The sequence below is a fragment of the Erpetoichthys calabaricus genome, chromosome 14 (assembly GCF_900747795.2).
Source record: "Erpetoichthys calabaricus chromosome 14, fErpCal1.3, whole genome shotgun sequence".
Lineage (NCBI taxonomy): Eukaryota > Metazoa > Chordata > Cladistia > Polypteriformes > Polypteridae > Erpetoichthys > Erpetoichthys calabaricus.
Genome location: NC_041407.2, coordinates 5948207 through 5966674, shown reverse-complemented (window position 1 = coordinate 5966674; position 18468 = coordinate 5948207). Strand labels below are relative to the sequence as shown.

The 18468-nt window shown below is 42.0% G+C and overlaps 1 protein-coding gene across 1 annotated transcript in view; it reads left to right on the top strand.

Moving 5' to 3' along the window:
• p4hb (prolyl 4-hydroxylase, beta polypeptide) overlaps positions 1 to 18468 on the top strand; it is a 34822-nt gene that overhangs the window by 3827 nt on the left and 12527 nt on the right. The window contains exons 2-4 of the mRNA XM_028819866.2: positions 6358 to 6564; positions 7394 to 7527; positions 10068 to 10205. Coding sequence (XP_028675699.1) covers positions 6358 to 6564; positions 7394 to 7527; positions 10068 to 10205 — 479 coding nt within the window. The remainder of the gene's footprint in view (positions 1 to 6357; positions 6565 to 7393; positions 7528 to 10067; positions 10206 to 18468) is intronic.

The following is an 18468-nucleotide window of genomic DNA, read 5'->3' as shown; positions in this document are numbered from 1 at the left end:
ATGATGTTCCAATAATGATGGATGGATTAAAAGCTTGAAGTCTGTATGACCATCAGCATCAAGTGACTCCGTGAAAAACCCGAACTACAAAGAGGACTATTTCATTTATGTTAGGTAGAATGCCCAGAGGGGACTGGGTGGTCTCGTGGCCTGGAACCCCTACAGATTTTATTTTTTTCTCCAGCCTTCTGGAGTTTTTTTTTTTTTTTTTTCTGTCCACCCTGGCCATCGGACCTTACTCCTTTCTATGTTAACTAATGTTGTCTTATTTTAATTTCTTATTTTGTCTTTTATTTTTCTTCTCTTCATTATGTAAAGCACATTTTCATACAAAAAGTAGCTCATATAAATAAATGTTGTTGTTATCAGTCCAAGGTGGGGTTTAAATCTGTTCTCCAGTCGAGCAGTTAGCTCTGGTGTGGGGGGGGGGGGGGTGAAGCAATTTTTTTAGTCTGTTTGTGTGGGTTTGGATACCCCGTAGTGCCAACTAGATGGTGGTGGAGCCAAAAAAGGGAATGTCTGTGCTGTGTTGACCCTGCTGGTGCTGCTAGCTGCCATCGTCACTTAGCTAATTTAAACACTGTCCAGATACAAAAAGGCCTGTCCTGATGAGTCGCTTAGCCACCATCCCACCTAATGCAGGGTGGTCTTTGAAGGCCTTTAGCTATCGGTATAATGGAGCCCCAGTAGTGTCCATTCTGATGAATGGTGGGCTGAAAGTTCCCAAAGTGTCTGAGAATGGCAGGCAGTATGGCGTAGTGGTAATTGGACTTTAAACCATGAGGTTGTGGATTCAGATGCCACCTGACACTGTATGAGTCACTAGTCGGTGCTCCAATTGGTAAAACACGACTATCTCAAATGTAAGTTTCTCTAGATAAGAAATGAGAATTTAAAATGGCAGTCTGTTTTGTCCTGTCTTCACCCATCCATAGAACAGGTCAAGGATGTCACTACCCGTGTTAAAGGAACGCAGTCTTCTAAAAGTCTGCTATACGTGACAGATAAAGGAAGGCTGATCCCTGAATCTTCGTGTCACTACTTAACCCCGAGTTCAAATCAAATGGGTGTTTGCTAGAACTACAAAACGTTTGAAATTTTCTTCCTTTTTAGTCCTCCTGGCGTGTGTTTATTTAAAGTGTCCAAAAAAAAAAAAAAAAAAACTCTCTCTAGGGACAAAGTTCTATCTAAAGGTACCCAAAGTATGTTAAGTGGAGTGGCCGCCTTTGGTCAGTGACGTTTTTATAGTGTATCACTCCACAGGCTCGCATTCCAGGCATCCAGGTCTTTGAAATGAAGCCGCAGAACCCACTCCGTGCTTCTCAAAGATCTTTTATGGAACATAATTTGGGGTCCTAGTTTTGTTTTATATGAAAGTCTTGAGAACTGATCATTAAAAAAAAAAAAAGACCCCATCCCGCCTTTACATTAAATTAGTACTCCAAATCGGCCTGTTGTGAGGCGTGGATGGTCCTCTTGTCCAGGGTCATTTCCTACTGGGGGAATAAGCTTAGGGTCCCCTGTGTCCTGGAAATTGGATCAAGTGTGTGTTGAGAAAGTTAATTCAACTTAATTACTAGTGACGTTTCAAACATTTGGCGATCACACTTTTTAGAAAAATAGCAATTTTCATATTCCCTGACAGTATGGTACAAAATGATACCCATCTGCCCATTTTCTGGAGGACCTTATTTTGATTGGACTGTAAAAGCTGAGAGTCGAGACCTGGCGTTGGTTTCGTGGTGGTCCCGGTCTCTTCCATAGAAGGAAACATTCCTGCTTGCAAACTACTTTGAGAGTTCAAAAATGTTCAGATAGAAAGATGAGTCCATTAGGCCAGAGAGAGTATGCAGAGTTTATTTGGAGGAAACGTGCGAGCGCACACCAGCACAGAAGCTAAACACCGACATGGCCAAAGGACCTCCTGCTGCTTCATTATTTAAGCAAAGCCCATTGGCGTTTTTCCCCCTCAACTGACCTCAGAGACGTTGAGTTTGAGCAAAACCTGGGAGCAGAGCTTGAATCCACGAAGTTCGGACTTGGATGAGTGTGGGTGCTAGTTCTCATTCTGGACTGTTCCCTCGTTTGTCCTTCCCTACAGTTTACATTTCTAAAAGGCGCGTGATGACCTTTCTGCGCTGCGTGTTTCTTAAACCACAGTGTGTCCCGCTTTCACGTTTCAGAATTGTACAGGCACATTTGGAGATTTTGGTTTGCATCCTTCCTCCTAGGGATGAACTGTTACTGATAAAATTGAGATTTTCTGTGTCAGATCGACTATTAAGATTTACTACAGGGGGTCCTCGGGTTACGACAGTTCTGTTCCTACAACAGTGATGTAACCCGAATTGTGGTGTAAGTCAAAACACACCCTAGCCTAACACATTTGCAAAATCATAATCTAGAACATAAAAACACAACTAAGCCACACAAAAAGAAAAGACATAAATATACTGTACTGTAGTAACAGAAAAAATGAGTGTAAAAACAAATTCTTACCTTTATTCCTTCTCGCATCTCAATTAAGTTTTTATGGGAGTTAGTGTTGTAAACTCGAAACATCGTATGGAGACGTTGTAACCTGAGGACCCCCTGTATTTTTTTTTGTATTTTTTGCATTTTCTTTTGTTTGCAAATTGTCAGTTTTGCATTAAGGGATGACCAATATGAACTGCGGCTTCCTTTTTTGTGTTCAACTTTCTGAAAAAGCCGAGCGACTGAGCAGCAGGTCACAGTGCAGAAAGGTGTTTTCTCCATGTAGGGTTGAGGTGGGCAGCACTTTCCCCCACCGTAGGTGTCCTTTTACACGACGGATTCAATTCGCATTCATCCTCCAGTTCTTTTGCAGAAACAAGTTTTGCTTGTCGTTTCGTTGTACTCTTGTGTGATAACGGAACCACACCGCTGACTTGATACCCAGCAAACCACACAAAGTTCAGTCTTGTTCATGTGGCTTATACTACAATGTTGGTGAGATTTATTTCAGACACTAATTTACTTCCATCATGGCTGATAATTGCTGCCTGCTTTTTGTGTGCATGACTTGTTCTGGCATACCTTGGATTACAGTATTTTTTGAAAGGAAATTGGCCTGCTTCACTCCCAAGCCCCCCAAGGTGTCTCATGAATTTAGGTTGGATGCGTGTCCCACTCTTTACGTCTTCAATATCTCCTACAGCATTGTCCTCTCCCTTTTATAAAATATTTCCTAATCTTTGGTCTTCTCCTGGTTTATCTCCTTTAGCTCAGGAGTGTTCCGTGTTATTTCTAAGTTAATTAGAAACGGTCTGCATCTCTTAATGCGGGGGTCCTCAATCACGGTCCTGGAGGGCCGCAGTGGCTGCAGGTTTTCATTCTAACCCTTTTCTTAATTAATGACCTGTTTGAAATCATTTTATTTGACTTGCTCTTGAAGACTTGGACTCCTTAATTCAGGGGTCCTCAATCACAGTCCTGGAGGGCCGCAGTGGCTGCAGGTTTTTGCTCCAACCCAATTGCTTAATAAGAGGCCCTTATTGCTCAAGTGACTCTTCTGCTTCACTTTAGTTGTCTCGCTCATTAAGATTTTGAACCCTTATTGCTTATTTTAGTCTTAAACAGTTGTAGTCTTGGTTTTTAAGTTGCTCCTAATTATCAATAATATGCAAATGACAAAAGAGACCAGCATTTCTCCATTTAGCTGGTTACCATTTACACCTCTGTGTGTGTTTATCAGGCACTATTGGGATTAATCAAATACTTGGAAGGAAAGTGAAGAGGAAAAAGTGAAGGACTGAATTACTCCTCCATTTTAGCCTTCAAATCATTTGGATGATATCCTTAGAAAGGGGAAGAAAATCCAGGATATGAGAATGAGCTGACATAGCAGAGTTAAAGCACGAACCAGCCATGAAATGAAATTATTGTTAAGAATTGCTTTCTAATTAAGAAACCAGGTTAGAACAAAAACCAGCAGCCACTGCGGCCCCCCAGGACTGGGATTGAGGACCCCGGTCTTAAAGAGATGGTTGCTAATGCAGTAATCATATCTGCTCCTGTACCTCATCAGGAGCACAAGAGCTTGAAATTCAGTAGTAAAACTGATATGTGCTTTATATGTTTGAGTAAATATGATATGCATATCTGCAAGATTCACTTAATACTGGAATTGGGGATTGTTAGAATTGAAAACTAGCAGTCTGGGGATTTTTACAGGGTCAAACTCTAGGGTCTCCGTCGGTCAGTCTGACGTTTGAGCCCCCGTCTCGCACCCTAAAACATGAGGATGAGTCTCAGAAAGTTACCCCTCTGGTGTGTAGAATGTTTAATAGAACCTTTTTAATCTGTTTGGCAATTTATAGGCACATCTCGCTAGAGTATGGAATAGCACCCCAACCAGTTTAGCAATTTTAATTTGAGGTTTACCCTAATTGCCCCATCTTTTGGGATGTGGGGAGAAACCCCACAAAGTACAAATGGTGTGTTTGTGTGTGTGTGTATATGTATATGTGACAACAAATGCAGTTTGCCGTGTGTTGAGCATGTTAAGGCTTCAAATGGTTTGGTTTGCTAGTCTGATGCATTAGTTGGTGGTTTCTCCTTCATGCAAAAACCTCAATGGGTCAAAACTTGCCAGACTGTTTAAATGACTGTCTGGCCCAGGATGTCGGTTCATGGGGGACCTTGTGTACCCTCCATATTCATCCACGTTGTACAGTTTAGAATTGCCAAATCTTTTAATGTCCCCGTCTTTGAAGATTGAGCACTAAAACTGGAGCACCCAGACATATGATGTAGAATCCACAGGAGCAAGTAGATCCAGTGAGGCAGCCGTGCTGTTCATGGTGCTGCAATTCTGCCCATTACTCTGTAAATTGACAGTGATCTGTAGCGAGAGTAGGGAGCAGGTTGAGGATACCCTGGAGAGTTAGAGGTTTGCTCTGCAGAGGAGAGGAATGGTCAGTTGGACCACCAAGACAGAATACATGTGTGTGAATGAGGGCGGTCAGAGGAATGGTGATGTAAGGCGTAGAGCTGGCGAAGGTGGAGGAGTTTAAATACTTGGGATCAACAGTACAGAGTAATGGGGATTGTGGAAGAGAAGTGAAGAAGAGTGCAGGCAGGGTGGAGTGGGTGGAGAAGAGTGTCAGGAGTAATTTGTGACAGGCGGGTATCAGCAAGAGTGAAAGGCAAGGTCTACAGGATGGTAGTGAGACCAGCTATGTGATATGGGCTGGAGACGGTGGCACAGAAGACAGAGCTGGAGGTGGCAGAGTTAAAGATGCTACGATTTGCATTGGGAATGACGAGGATGGACAGGATTAGAAATGAGCTGACCCTGTAATGTCCTCAAGTGGAATGATTGGGAGACAAAGCCAGAGAGGCGAGATTAAGTTGGTTTGGACATGTGCAGAGGAGAGATGAGGGGTATATTGAGAGAAGGGTGCTAAGGATAGAGCTGCCAGGGAAGAGGAAAAGAGAAAGGCCTAAGAGAAGGTTTATGGATGTGGTGAGAGAGGACATGCAGGTGATAGGTGTGTGACAGAACAAAATGACAGGAAGAGATGGAAACTGATCTGCTGTGGTGACCAGGAGCAGCTGAAAGAAGAACTCTATCTTAAGACAGAAGCTGTGCAGGAAGGCTGTGAAGGTTCACATTTAATTGGTATTGGGTATCGATCAGACTGTACTGAGTGACTAGTTGTGCCACTCCATGAAGTTCAGTCCTGCGGGCCCTCTGTGTCCACAGGATTTTGTTGCCACCCATTCCCCAAACAGCAAGTCATTTTCACCTTTAGTGGACCTCCTTGTTTAATGACCCGACCAGTTTTTCTTATTTTGAATTTACAAGAGTGCTGTAGTGTCAGCTTTATACTTGCAGGATATATTGTGACATTTGTGTTTTGTCTTTAAGTGTATACTTTGTTTTAATTTGCTTTTGTAATGTATCTGAACACCAGCAATAAATGATGAGCAAAGCAGACAGGAGGGCAAATAACTCTGAAAGGAGCCACTACTTCAGTGTTACTCAATTTTGTACTTATTAGGAAATGTCTAAATAACCAGAACATTTAACAAGAAAGGATTAATTCTTACCTGTGTAATTCCTGCTTCAGTAAAAATTGGTTTTTAATTTTTGGATGGATGCTGAAAACTGGGAAATATCAGTTGGCTTAATTTAGGTTGGAGTCCAATTAAGAGAAGAAAAACCCACAGCCACATGGGACCCCCGTTTTGAACTTGAGAACCACGGCACTCGATCAGTGCGAAGCAAGTTTACTTGTTAAAGTGAGCAATTGGGGGCTATTTAAAAGGAAAATGGGTTCTGTTCCTGCTACATTTGCTAATCAGATGGTTCTTATCTGGTTTTTCTTTCAGATGCTCCCTGGTGTGGACACTGCAAGGCCCTTGCACCCGAGTATGCAAAGGCTGCAGGGAAATTGAAGGAAGAGGGCTCCAGTATCAGGCTGGCAAAGGTTGACGCCACCGAGGAAAATGAGCTGGCCCAAGAGTACGGTGTCCGTGGTTATCCCACAATTAAGTTCTTTAAGAACGGGTCCAAGGCTGCACCGAAAGAGTACACGGGTCAGTATTCGTGGTGGGAAAACTTGCTTTGAGGAACCCAAGTAACTTCCTGCAGTTTGCTTTGAAGGAGGCATCAGTATTTGGAGTAGCTTTTAAACACAAGGAAAGTTAATTTTCCAAATGAATGCAATTTGGCAGCTTCTGAGTTTTGACGTTTGCTGCATAACCAAACCACCTTTATTAAGATTTTAAATTTGCAGATCTGGATGCCACTTTAGTGACTGTTTTTGACTGCAACTAAACCCACAGTGAGACGTGCCGAAACACACGCACCGCCGAGCTTTCTTAAATTATACGTTGCAGTCTCAAAGGAAAATGTTGAGGATTATCCTGGCATTTGTGGTTTTTTTTGTGGTAACCTACCTAAAGCAAGTCTGAGTGCTTGTTGTTTTAACCAAATTTGGTCTCTTGACGCCATATGTTGCCTCCTAATATTTTTGTCTTTTTTCTAAATTCCTATGTAGTAGTCTCAATCCAACAGACTTTGAAAAGCTTAGATGGTAATCAGTGTCCAGTGGGGGCTGGGTGGTCTGGTGGCCTCAGAACCCCTGCAGATTTTTTTTTTTTTTTTTGTTCTCCTGGCCATCGGACCTTACTTTATTCTTTGTTACTTAGTATTGCCTAGTAATTTTTCTTCATCTTGTAAAGCACTTTGAGCTCAATCACTTCTATGAAAACATTCTATATAAATAAATGTTGTTGTAACCTATTATGAAGTCGGATGCCTGTGCACGGAGAGGAATTCCAAGCACCATGAATTTTTTGAAAACTGAACGAGGTGTTCTCCACATTTAGACGCCTTTTTGATTTGTCTCTTTATCCTTTACAGCTGGTAGACAAGCAGATGATATTGTTAACTGGCTGAAGAAGCGCACTGGTCCAGCAGCTTCAACCCTCTCAGATGTTGGTGCAGCCGAGAAGCTCATTGAAGACAATGAAGTTGCTGTTATTGGTTTCTTTAAGGTAAGCTCCTCTGTGTGCTTCCTTTCATTCCAGACTCAATTTCAAGAGCAACTAAGTAATGTTACCACAGGATTTCTGCATATGGCTTAAACTAGGGGGTTCGCCCCCTGCTCGCTTCGCTCTCCAAACCCCCTGGCCTGCGCTACACGCCAGTCACTTCGTGTCTCTGCCGCTCGTGTTGTGAAGAGGAGGGCTGAACGCACCCCAAGAAGATGCGGCTGCTGTTCCCAAACACCCTCTTAAATGGTGATACAATGGGGAAACAGGTTTTTTTTTTTTTTTAAAACCCTCCTCTTTGCTCGATCAGTTGCTGGTTTGCTGCTGCTGGTGGTGCCGTGCTGTGTGATCTGCATCTCACACGGCGCTTTGAACATTTAAAAGCCTGTACAGAAGCTGTCCTGTCTTTTATTTCCGTCCCCTGGTGTGCTTAAATCTTTTGGTACAGTCTCCTTGTGGGGTACGAGTTCTTGATATTTTTTAGTTTATAATTTAAAAACTGAATAAGAACCTGGAAATCTAATCACATTAAAGTTCGATAAATTCTTAAAAGAATACCAAACATGTATATGTAGGTTTTAAAATAAGCCTGATTTAAAGTGTGACAAAAAACATGACATAAAGTTGCATAAAATCGTTGCACTTTTAGGATTTTATATCTTAGAGTAGATGTAGTGCCCTATGAATGTTTTATTTTTTCACAAATTCAGTGTTTTTTTGTTTTCACGGTTTTATTTTTCCTTGATTCGGATGTTAGGGTTTTTGGTTTTTACTGTAAGAGAGTAGTAACAGCTTCAACAAAACAAACAATAATGAAACGGCACTTCACATTCCTTTTTAATGAAACGGCACACTAGCACAACTGAACCTAATTTTGCAGTTCCATTCATCAGGTAGGAGCCCAGATCCTCCATGATGCTGTATGCCGAGACTGCAGTAGGACAGCGAGTGCCCTCTAGAATTGTAAGAGCTGTTACTTGTTTGATGCATCCTTCTGAGATGAAGGTGAACTTCACTTTTAGAAAAGAGAGACCCGCAAGGGCTTGTTGTATCTGAGGAGACTCCTGCTCTTCTGCCCAGGTCTGTAGGTGCCGAGTTTATAACAGAGGAGTCAAAAGTGGACCTTGCTTTCCTCGTCACTGTGAAGCAAAGCATTTTATTAAATCCCAAAACATCGTTGTTTTTAAAAGGGAACCAGTTAACAACCAGTTCCATTCACTGATCTTATTCTATGGGAAAGACTGTTAATGCCAGTTAAATACCGGAGTAATTTAATCGGTTAAATGATTCACAATAAATACATTGCGTACAATTAGAACTGCCCGCATAAAAATTACCATACAGCCAAATGTTTGTTCCCCTATGTGCTCTCAGCTATCAGTGGTTTCATCAACTACAACTTATATTTATGTCCTCACAGGTGGTGCAGTGGTAGTGCTGCTGCTTTGCAGTAAGGAGACTGTGGAAGATTTTGGGTTCGCTTCCTGGTTCCTCCCTGTGTGGATAGCGCTTTGAGTACTGAGAAAAGCACTATATAAATGTAATGAATTATTATTATTATTTTCTAGGCACGAATCTTTCGAAAAGCAGCGTCCGGCGTCCTTATGTTCAGACACGGAGCAAATGAGTTTGAAGACCGCTCATTTATTGGCAACGTACCTCCCTGTTTACAATGCTTAATAAGAAAGGACGCATCTTTGTCGTTTTTCTCGAGTGTTACGTCTGACTCGCATGGACACAACCTGGCATCTTACATCTGATTTTTGTTGTTTCCATGTTTTGTTACCTGAAAGGAAACACTTTTTGACCTTAATGTCTCCTTGTTCTTGAGATTTGTTTTAGATTTGACGTGGTCATTGCAAGGATCTTTTCGTGTCCATATATTGTATGCTGGCAAAACTTACAGAAAAGTTGTTCTCCAGATTCGTAAGTGGCAGAGATATTGTTGTGCCCTCAATTTTGCAATTAAGCTCATGTTTGTTTTTTTTCCACGTAGTTAGAGTATCTGATGCTGCCCGCTTGGACATTTGTCTCGTGCAGCTGGCTAAATTGCATGCCTTTTAATGAGAATATTTACAGGAAACATGCTCACAGAGGCATGACTGATTTCTACAAAGAACTGCATTTGCTTCATTAGAAAATATCAATGATTAGAACTGGAGATTAATTTTCGATTAAGTTTTGTAACGGTCACCCCTCCGGTCTCAATTTTGCACATTTGTTTTAAGCGTTAATTCCATCCGCATTTTCCACAACAAGCCCTATAAATGTACCTTTGACAATTTTACGATTAGCCTGAATATTGTGTTGTATGAAAGCTGCACTACATGTCATTCTCTTGTTGTACCTTTAGTTAGTATTTAATTTTTTGCCAGCTGGTAATTTCATTCTCAGTTTTTAGCCTTGCTATGCACAGTGCATTTGTTTGTACAGATTTTTGCCTTTGAAAGGTTTTTCAATCCACTCTCTAAACATTTCACCCCAGTGTTTAGCTGTCCTTGTCTGTTTTATTAAATATGCAGTAACACGCCTTTATTTGGCAGGATGTTGACTCTGAGAGTGCTCATACTTTCCTGGAAGCTGCAGAAGCCATGGATGATATCCCTTTTGGCGTTACGTCTGCTGATGAGATCTTTTCGAAATATGAAGTGACCAAGGATAGCATAGTACTATTCAAAAAGGTAAGCCTGTGACTACACTGTACCTCTTGTTTTAAATTGTGTTGGAATATAAAATCCCAAAGGAATACATTCTTGTGTGGCTCCCCTTTTTTATTTCTGATACTCGAACTTGTTTTGTTAAACTTGAGTTTTTTGTCCTTGTAATATGATGACATTGTGATCTGTAGGGAGAGGTGGAGATAGGAGAGGAATGAAGGTCAGTAGGACCACCACGACTGAATACATCTGTGTGAATGAGAGGCAGGTTAGTGGAATGGTGAGGATGCAGGGTGTAGAGTTGGCAAAGGTGGACGAGTTTAAATACTTGGGATCAACAGTACAGAGTAATTGGGAGTGTGGAAGAGTGCAGGCAGGGTGGAATGGGTGGAGAAGAGAGTCAGGAGTGATTTGTAACAGACGGGTATCAGCAAGAATGAAAGGAAAGGTCTACAGGGCAGTAGTGAGACCAGCTGTGTGATATGGGCTGGAGACAGTGGCACTGACCAGAAAACAGGAGACAGAGCTGGAGGTGGCAGAGTTAAAGATGGTAAGATTTGCACTGGGTGTGACGAGGATGGACAGGATTAGAAATGAGGACATTAGAGGGTCAGCTCAGGTTGTATGGTTGGGAGACAGAGGCGAGATTGTGTTGGTTTGGACATGTGCAGAGGAGAGATGAGGGGTATATTGGGAGAAGGATAGATCTGGATAGATCTGCCAGGCAAGAGAAGAGGAAGGCCTAAGAGGAGGTTTATGGATGTGATGAGAAAGGACATGCAGGTGATGGGAGTGACAGAACAAGATACAGAGGACAGAAGGATATGGAACAGGATGACCCGCTGTGGCAACCCCTAACTGGAGCAGCCGAAATAGCCGTATGCTCTGACCAGGTGATTAGATGAATTTTCAGACAAATACATTTGCTGTATATCCATGGTAGTGGGTATGGTGTGTAACTTTACTGTGACTGTTTACACCCTAGCATACACACGCGAGTAAAGAAATGCGCATGTCTAGGTGCAGCAGAACCTAATGCTAGATCCTCTGCATTCTGATATATTCATTACCTTGAACTAGATTACTTTGATTATGGTGAATAATAGCTTTGTAAAATACCTATGCCAGTTAGGTTTGTGCCAGCAGTTAGAGCTTTCTGTATGACCATAAACTCCAGTGAGGGAAAAGTGAAACTTCTGAAGATGTTCATTTTAGGGTATGTGGCAACTGATAAAATAGTCCACTCTATGCCAGGCTAGTAACATCTACTAGGGTGCTGGTGTCTGACATCACTGACTGTGTGGTCACAACTACCTGTCATATGGGGAGGGCAGTAAAGACGCAACATTAAGCCTGCATATTGTAGTCTTTTTAGTTAGCCAATAAAAGGGGTCATTTTGCTTGACTTCTTACCATATCCATAATGGCTAACACGGTACAACACCCTCGTACTAACATTAAACCTTAAAGACCTGCACCCCAAGACAGAAGTTTTGGAAAAGTTGGGGTGGTCTGCATAGATTTCTAGTAGACTGCTTATAGCCAAAGGTATATTTAATAGTTTTGTACAGGGGCTGAAGTTCAACTCTGGTCAATTATGGATGTGACTAATTTCAGGTTAACTTTATTTGCAGTTGATTGTAGTCTTATTTGGAATTGTATGTGTGGGGGGGTATAACAGTATGACAATCTGCTAGCATCTCAAGGGTTTCTGTAACTTATAAAGTTGCTAGTCCTAACTAGGAATTGTTTAAGGATCTGTGCTTTCTGAACACATTTTAAAGTGGGTTTATTCAAGGACTTTTCCAATTGAATTTCTACTCACTTTAGACCTGGCTAATTCTGAAATTTTAGAATTGGGATTCATAATCGTTAATGATAAATTGGTGACTATATATTTATAGTATGTGTGTGTATAGAATGTATTGGTGTCTCACATGGACAATTTCTCATTGTCTTGTGTTTGTGCATCTCTCTTTACCAAGTGTAGACATGTAGTAATCTTAACAAGCTAAAATTTATATGCAAAAATGTAAAGTGAAGGGAGCACCTTCTGCAGAGTAGTTTGACACCAGAATGTTTCACTTTTGAGAACGTAATACATAGCTAAAAATACACAACTCGCATCTTAGAATTTTGTTGCACATTGTTAATCTGTGTGGTATTTTATTCCTAGAGTGCTGTATGATGCTATATAAAGTCTCAAAGTAGTTGTGCTTAATTCAAATTAGTTTTCTGGACAGAGTTAAATGTCGTACATTACTATAAATATAGTAGAACATTTGTGCATGTTGAACCGGTTACATTTTTTTCCATATTGGGAGACGGTGTGTAATTTATCCGGATGCTATAATTACAAATTTGATGGAGTTTGCTTTTATATTGGCTGCACATCGGGAAGTACTCTGTGTAGTGCAAGAGCATTAAAATGTCCTGTGTTCTTGTTCTGTACTAAAGGGTTTCTCCCAAAACGATGCAGATTTTAGTTAAATTTATACTCGACTAGAACTTTTCTGGTAAAGGAGCAATTAAGGGAAAGAGTGAGAACAATTGGAGATGAAATGTTGAATCCATTTTTCTTTTTGTAATTTTGGGTCAACCAGTTCATCTTCTCCAGTGTTTGTTGGTCTACTGTCTCATGAGGTCATGGCTTTAATATGTGAATACCGTTTTAATATCAGGAATTGGACCTGGGAGAAGAGGAAATCTTTTTAGCAGTCTGATCAGCAGTGGCATCGCCTTATTTTTAATAAAAATTCACTGTTTTCATCAGGTCTAATTTAGTTGGCTTGCATGTTTTAAAGTCCTACATTTGAGTAACTTGGGGCAGAGGCGAATGGCAAGGATTACATATGTATGGCAAATAGTTTGCAGCATTTGTTTTCTAAAATTTTAAATTGTTGCGTCAATATTGTCTTATTTTTAGACTCGTGGTAGGGTGTATTGGGGTGAACAAATTGTGCTGTTTACAGTTTAAGGGAGACTTCTGATATTTGGATATTAGGACTGTTTAGGTAAGATGCAACTTTTAAAGTGAATCGGCTAACATTTCTGACAGCGTATCCTTGTGCTGACCCAATGTTCTGTCCAAAAAATGTCACCCATCTGTCAAGATCTTGTTTAAATACAGCGTCTCCTGGGAAAGAACAGATGTATTTCAAGAGGGAGAATTCTGGGATGCATGCAGTAGTTTGAATGCTGGGATTTATGCAAATGTAAACATAAATACTAATAGGGTGTTACTATTCAAATGTATGTTTAAGCTTCGATAAACTAGCCAGTGTGTATATGCTTGTAAGATGTGAAGTTTGGTGTGTGAGACTGTCATTGTTGGCTAAAAGTAACTTCCCTGATAACGACTGTTGAAAAATTCAGTTGATTTGCATCTGTTGGTAATTCTTGCATCACTGGCTACCAAAGCATTGTATAAAATGATTTAGAGAGGTCTTGATGACTGTGTTTGGTACGAGAGGGGGCATAGGAGATGTGAGGAGGGCAGTGTGAAGACTCGATGAATCGTCATGCTGTCTAATGCCACCTACCTCAACGGAAAGCAGTTAACAGAATGCTGTAGAGTGGTGTGCACTGTAAGAGAGCCTTAGCTGTGCTAAGAAGAATGGACTGTAAATTTGCACAGAAATGTTTTTACTGAAGTGAAACTTGTATGGACATTTGAATCATTCAGGTTGTATTTTAATCTGCTTTAAATGCTAGTATTTAATATGCCTGCTTAACAATTTTTACATTAACATTTAGTTACTATCACGCTGCATCTGCGGTATTTTACTGACACTAGCGATCTAACAAGGAGAGTCCTCGTTCAGGTCAAACACGCCCAGTTTTGGCAAACCTAGGAGCAAGCTCTGTTCTGTGATCCCAGCAGGATGAGACTCCTGGCCTTGGTCAGGGCATTCGGAGGTTCAGCGCTTGCAGTGGGGTAAGCTGAGGTGCCCCTGACCATTGTTAAGGTATTTCAGAGGTTTACTGCAGAATGCTCTACAAAGGCAGTCGGCCCTTAAAGGTTTCTGGATGAAAGTATTGCAGAGTGAATGTCAAACGAGGCTAATTTGGGCATTTCTAGAATTAGCCTCCAAAGTGAAGTCTTTAGAGGACAATTTCATTTTAAAATGTGTTTTAATTAAATGGTTATTTGATTTGACACGCTGGAAGGACTATGTCTCTCGGCTGGCCTGGGAACGCCTTGGGATTCCCCCGGAAGAGCTAGAAGTGGCCAGGGTGAGGGAAGTCTGTGCATCTCTGCTCAAGCTGCTGCCCCACGACCCGACCTCGGATAAGCAGAAGAGAATGGATGGATGGATCGATGGTTATTTGATTAAAATCTATATTAATATGAAGCTGGTGAAATGCCTTCAGTTGTAGGGCTCTGATAGTGCAGTGTGAACGTTGTTACAATTTGTTGCATGTGAAGTTCAGCATTTTTGTCCGTCTTACTATTAATGCTTGCTTATGCTATTTACTCAAATTGCATTACTATTCCTTTAGATATATGATGCAGGATTTTTTTTTTTTTTTCTCTCTCGTCTGTCTCTCAAAAGGCAGGGCCCATTAAAGCCCATAGTGGCACTTGTGTGATTTTGGGCTATACAAAAATAAATTGCATTGTATATGGAGAGTTTGTCAAGGAAGTGGCATATTCTGGCATATCTAACCCTATTAAAATTTGCCAGCTGACTCTAAATTAACATAACCAGTCTTCAGTAGCCTGTTGTAATTTTAAAGCTGTAATAATGTTTCTTTGTAGTGACAGTGTAGTATCTTATGTTTTGCAGCAGATGTGCCTACCACATTAATAGTAACACAGCGTAATTCTCTCTAGGGGAAAATTATTTAATGGCTTGTTGGTAATATTTCTTATTGCTCAAGCATCTAGAACCAATTAACCGTAGCAGCTGAGGTCCCTTGGTATGCCTTTTAAAGGAGAGGATCTCTTAATAAAACTCCAGTCTTTGAATTCAAATTCCCCCTTCTCTGTCAGCATGACGGTTAGGCTGAATGTGGCAGTCTTGTGCAGAACCTTTCATTCTTCAAGATGGAAAGTCTATTGTCTTGTATCCTACCTTCTACTGCACACTACTACTCTAACATGTTTTGGGTATTTTTCCATGTGTAACACCAATCAGTTTGGAGTTTAAACATCTAAGACCGCCATGAATTTATAAGAATGTGAAAATGCTGCTCATCGTATGTGGCATAGAATTCTGGTTCGGTTCAAATTGCCCGTATGTTGGCCATTTAAATGGCCCTGACTAGATTGCCATTTTTGTGCATCATGCATAGTTATATCATAATGGTAAACGTAATCAGTGAGTGGTGCAGAGAGGAAACTAAATTTTTTTGATTTGTGCACTACCCGAACTCACTATATTTAGAAAACAAGCTCTGCTTCTAAAATGTAAAAAACAAAAAATTGGAGCGCGGCAACCAAGTGTGGCCATCTGAGTTTATGGCATCACTATGTCAAACCCATGCGAAGTGAATACATTTCATGTAAAGAAACCCGCAGGCCACAGACATTAAATTTGGCAGCTTGGCTTCTGGCATCCTGGCTACGGTCCTTTTCTGTAAACCTAGGAATGAATGTTAATTGTTCATCTTACTGCTTTGTCCTTATTCTGTGTGCTGGAAGAATTTTCATTAAGACACTGTAGGTTTTTCAGGGGGGCCATTTCAGAATTTCGCCTTGGGATTAATAGTTTATCTAATCTAGCTAGGAGAGTTTAGATATGTGTGTGATTGCTTTTCACTGTCCTGGCGTGAGCTGTAAAGGCAGGTTTTATACTTCCATGTGAAATTTTGTCAATAGTCCTGTTGCACACAGTGTGTGCGTTTCTGACCCTGTGCCTCCATGGTTGTCTGCGCCAATCTGTGCATGCCTACTGCCCATGTGCTAGATGACAAACCATGGATACGTTCGAAGAGAAAGCCAGGGTGCATTCTGCTGTGCGCACACACAATTGTACTATAAACTGACTGACCAGGGTGTGCATCCTCTGTCCTAGATTGAGTTGTGGTATAGCGGGTCCACAGCTCCCGTTAAAACAGCCAGTTTTAATCACCGCACTTGCGGCTTAGCGAGGGGGCGTGGTGGTTGTGTGGCTGAAGCAGCTCCCGAGATGATTCGTGATGTGGGCGTTTCTCACCTAAGTGCACAGGTCAGAAAACCTTCCGCATCCGTGATTGTTCTCGGTGCTGCTGATTTGCCACAACTGCCACGTCCTCTTAATAATAAAAGCATGAGGCGACTAAAAAAGAAGATACTGAAACGGAGGTTGCAGGAGAAGGCAGGATGCAATGGAGAGCGAGAGAAAGACGGTGCGGAAGAGCGAGCGAGTGCAGGCTCGCGTGCACCTGAACAGTGAGCCTGGGTGTTGGGCCGACACCCGGGGAGTAGTCGTAGTGGTCGCTCCCACTGAGTTTATAGCGAAGAGCGGGAGTGACCGGAAGGCGGATGACTTTACGCATAAGGCCACGGGAGTCAGGACTTGGGCTGTGTATTCCCCAGCGTGGACGCCCTGGTTGCTGTGGAACCCAAGTCGCTGTCAGGTGGAGCCTACTGGAGCCAGGGGTCGGCGAGGCAATCCAAACAGCTGAAGCAGGCAGAGAAGGTCAGCTGCATGTAGGGTGACTCCCCTGTTGAGAAAGAAGCCCAGATGGGAGAAGCAGAGGAGCTGCCAGGTAAGACACCGGGCTTTGTGTTTTTAACGGTGCTTCCTGCGTTATTTTAACCTTGTTTTAAAGATTTTTCCTAATGGATTTTAACCTCCATGTTTTCACTTCTGTGTAATGGATTTATTTGACTATTGAATCACAGCACTTTATTTATTTGGACACTGTTCTGCTGTTTTTAAATAAAAGCACTCTGCACTTTTGCACCATCCCCTTGCTATGTTGTGCATTACTGCCTAGCTCATCGGTAATATTACCAACGGTGTCGGGTTCAAGGCTCCCGTAAAGATGGATGAGAGCATGGAGTCGAACCCGCATTGTCACATGCGTCCATTCACTTTTGGTGTGTACATTTTCCTTATGGGGGATACCTCTTTAATGGCCCACCTTTTTAGCAATGTTAAGGATAGAAGCTCCTTTCATTTCACCGAGCATAAAGTTCACTTGGAGACGTCCAGTATTAAGTTTATGGGTTAATTTTGTCATTTTACTTTATCTTGCGATTTGTTTATTGTGCCTGAGGGTATCATTCTTGTTGTTGTCATGTGCAATTAGATAGATACTTTATTAATCCCAATTTTAAATTAAAGCGTGATGATAATGCAGGTAAAAACAGACAATTACTTTGTATGTTAACGTCCACCTCCCCCGGGTGGAATTGAAGAGTCCCATAGTATGGGGGAGGAACGATCTCCTCAGTCCGTCAGTGGAGCAGGACGGTGACAGCAGTCTGTCGCTGAAGCTGCTCTTCTGTCTGGAGATGATCCTGTTTAGTGGATGCGGTGGATTCTCCATGATTGACAGGAGTCAGCTCAGCGCTCGTCGCTCTGCCACAGATGTCAAGCTGTCCCGCTCCATGCTAACAATAGAGCCTGCCTTCCTCACCAGTTTGTCCAGGTGTGAGGCGTCCCTCTTCTTACCAGCACACCACCGCTTAGAAGAGGGTGCTTACCACAACCATCTGATAGAACATCTGCAGCATCTTATTGCAGATGTTGAAGGACGCCAGTCTTCTAAGGAAGTATAACCGGCTCTGTCCTCTCTTACACAGAGCATCAGTATTGGCAGTCCAGTCTAATTTATCTTTACTCCCAGGTATTTATAGGTCTGCACCCTCTGCACACAGTCACCTCTGATGATCATGGGGTCCAAGAGGGGTCTGGGCCTCCTAAAATCCACCACCAGCTCTTTGGTTTTGCTGGTGTTCAGGTGTAGGTGATTTGAGTCGCACCACTTAAAGTCATTGATTAGGTCCCTATACTCCTCCTCCTGCCCACTCCTGATGCAGCCCACGATAGCAGTGTCGTCAGCGAACTCTTGCATGTGGCAGGACTCAGTTGTATTGGAAGTCCGATGTATGTTGGCTGAACAGGACCGGAGAAAGTACAGTCCCCTGTGGCGCTCCTGTTTTGCTAACAATGTCAGACGTACAGTTCCCAAGACGCACATACTGAGGTCTGTCTTTTAAGATGGTCCACGATCCATGCCACCAGGTATGAATCTACTCCCATCTCTATCAGCTTGTCCTTAAGGAGCAGAGGTTGGATTGTGTTGAAGGTGCTAGAGAAGTCCAGAAACAATTTTTACAGCACCACTGCCT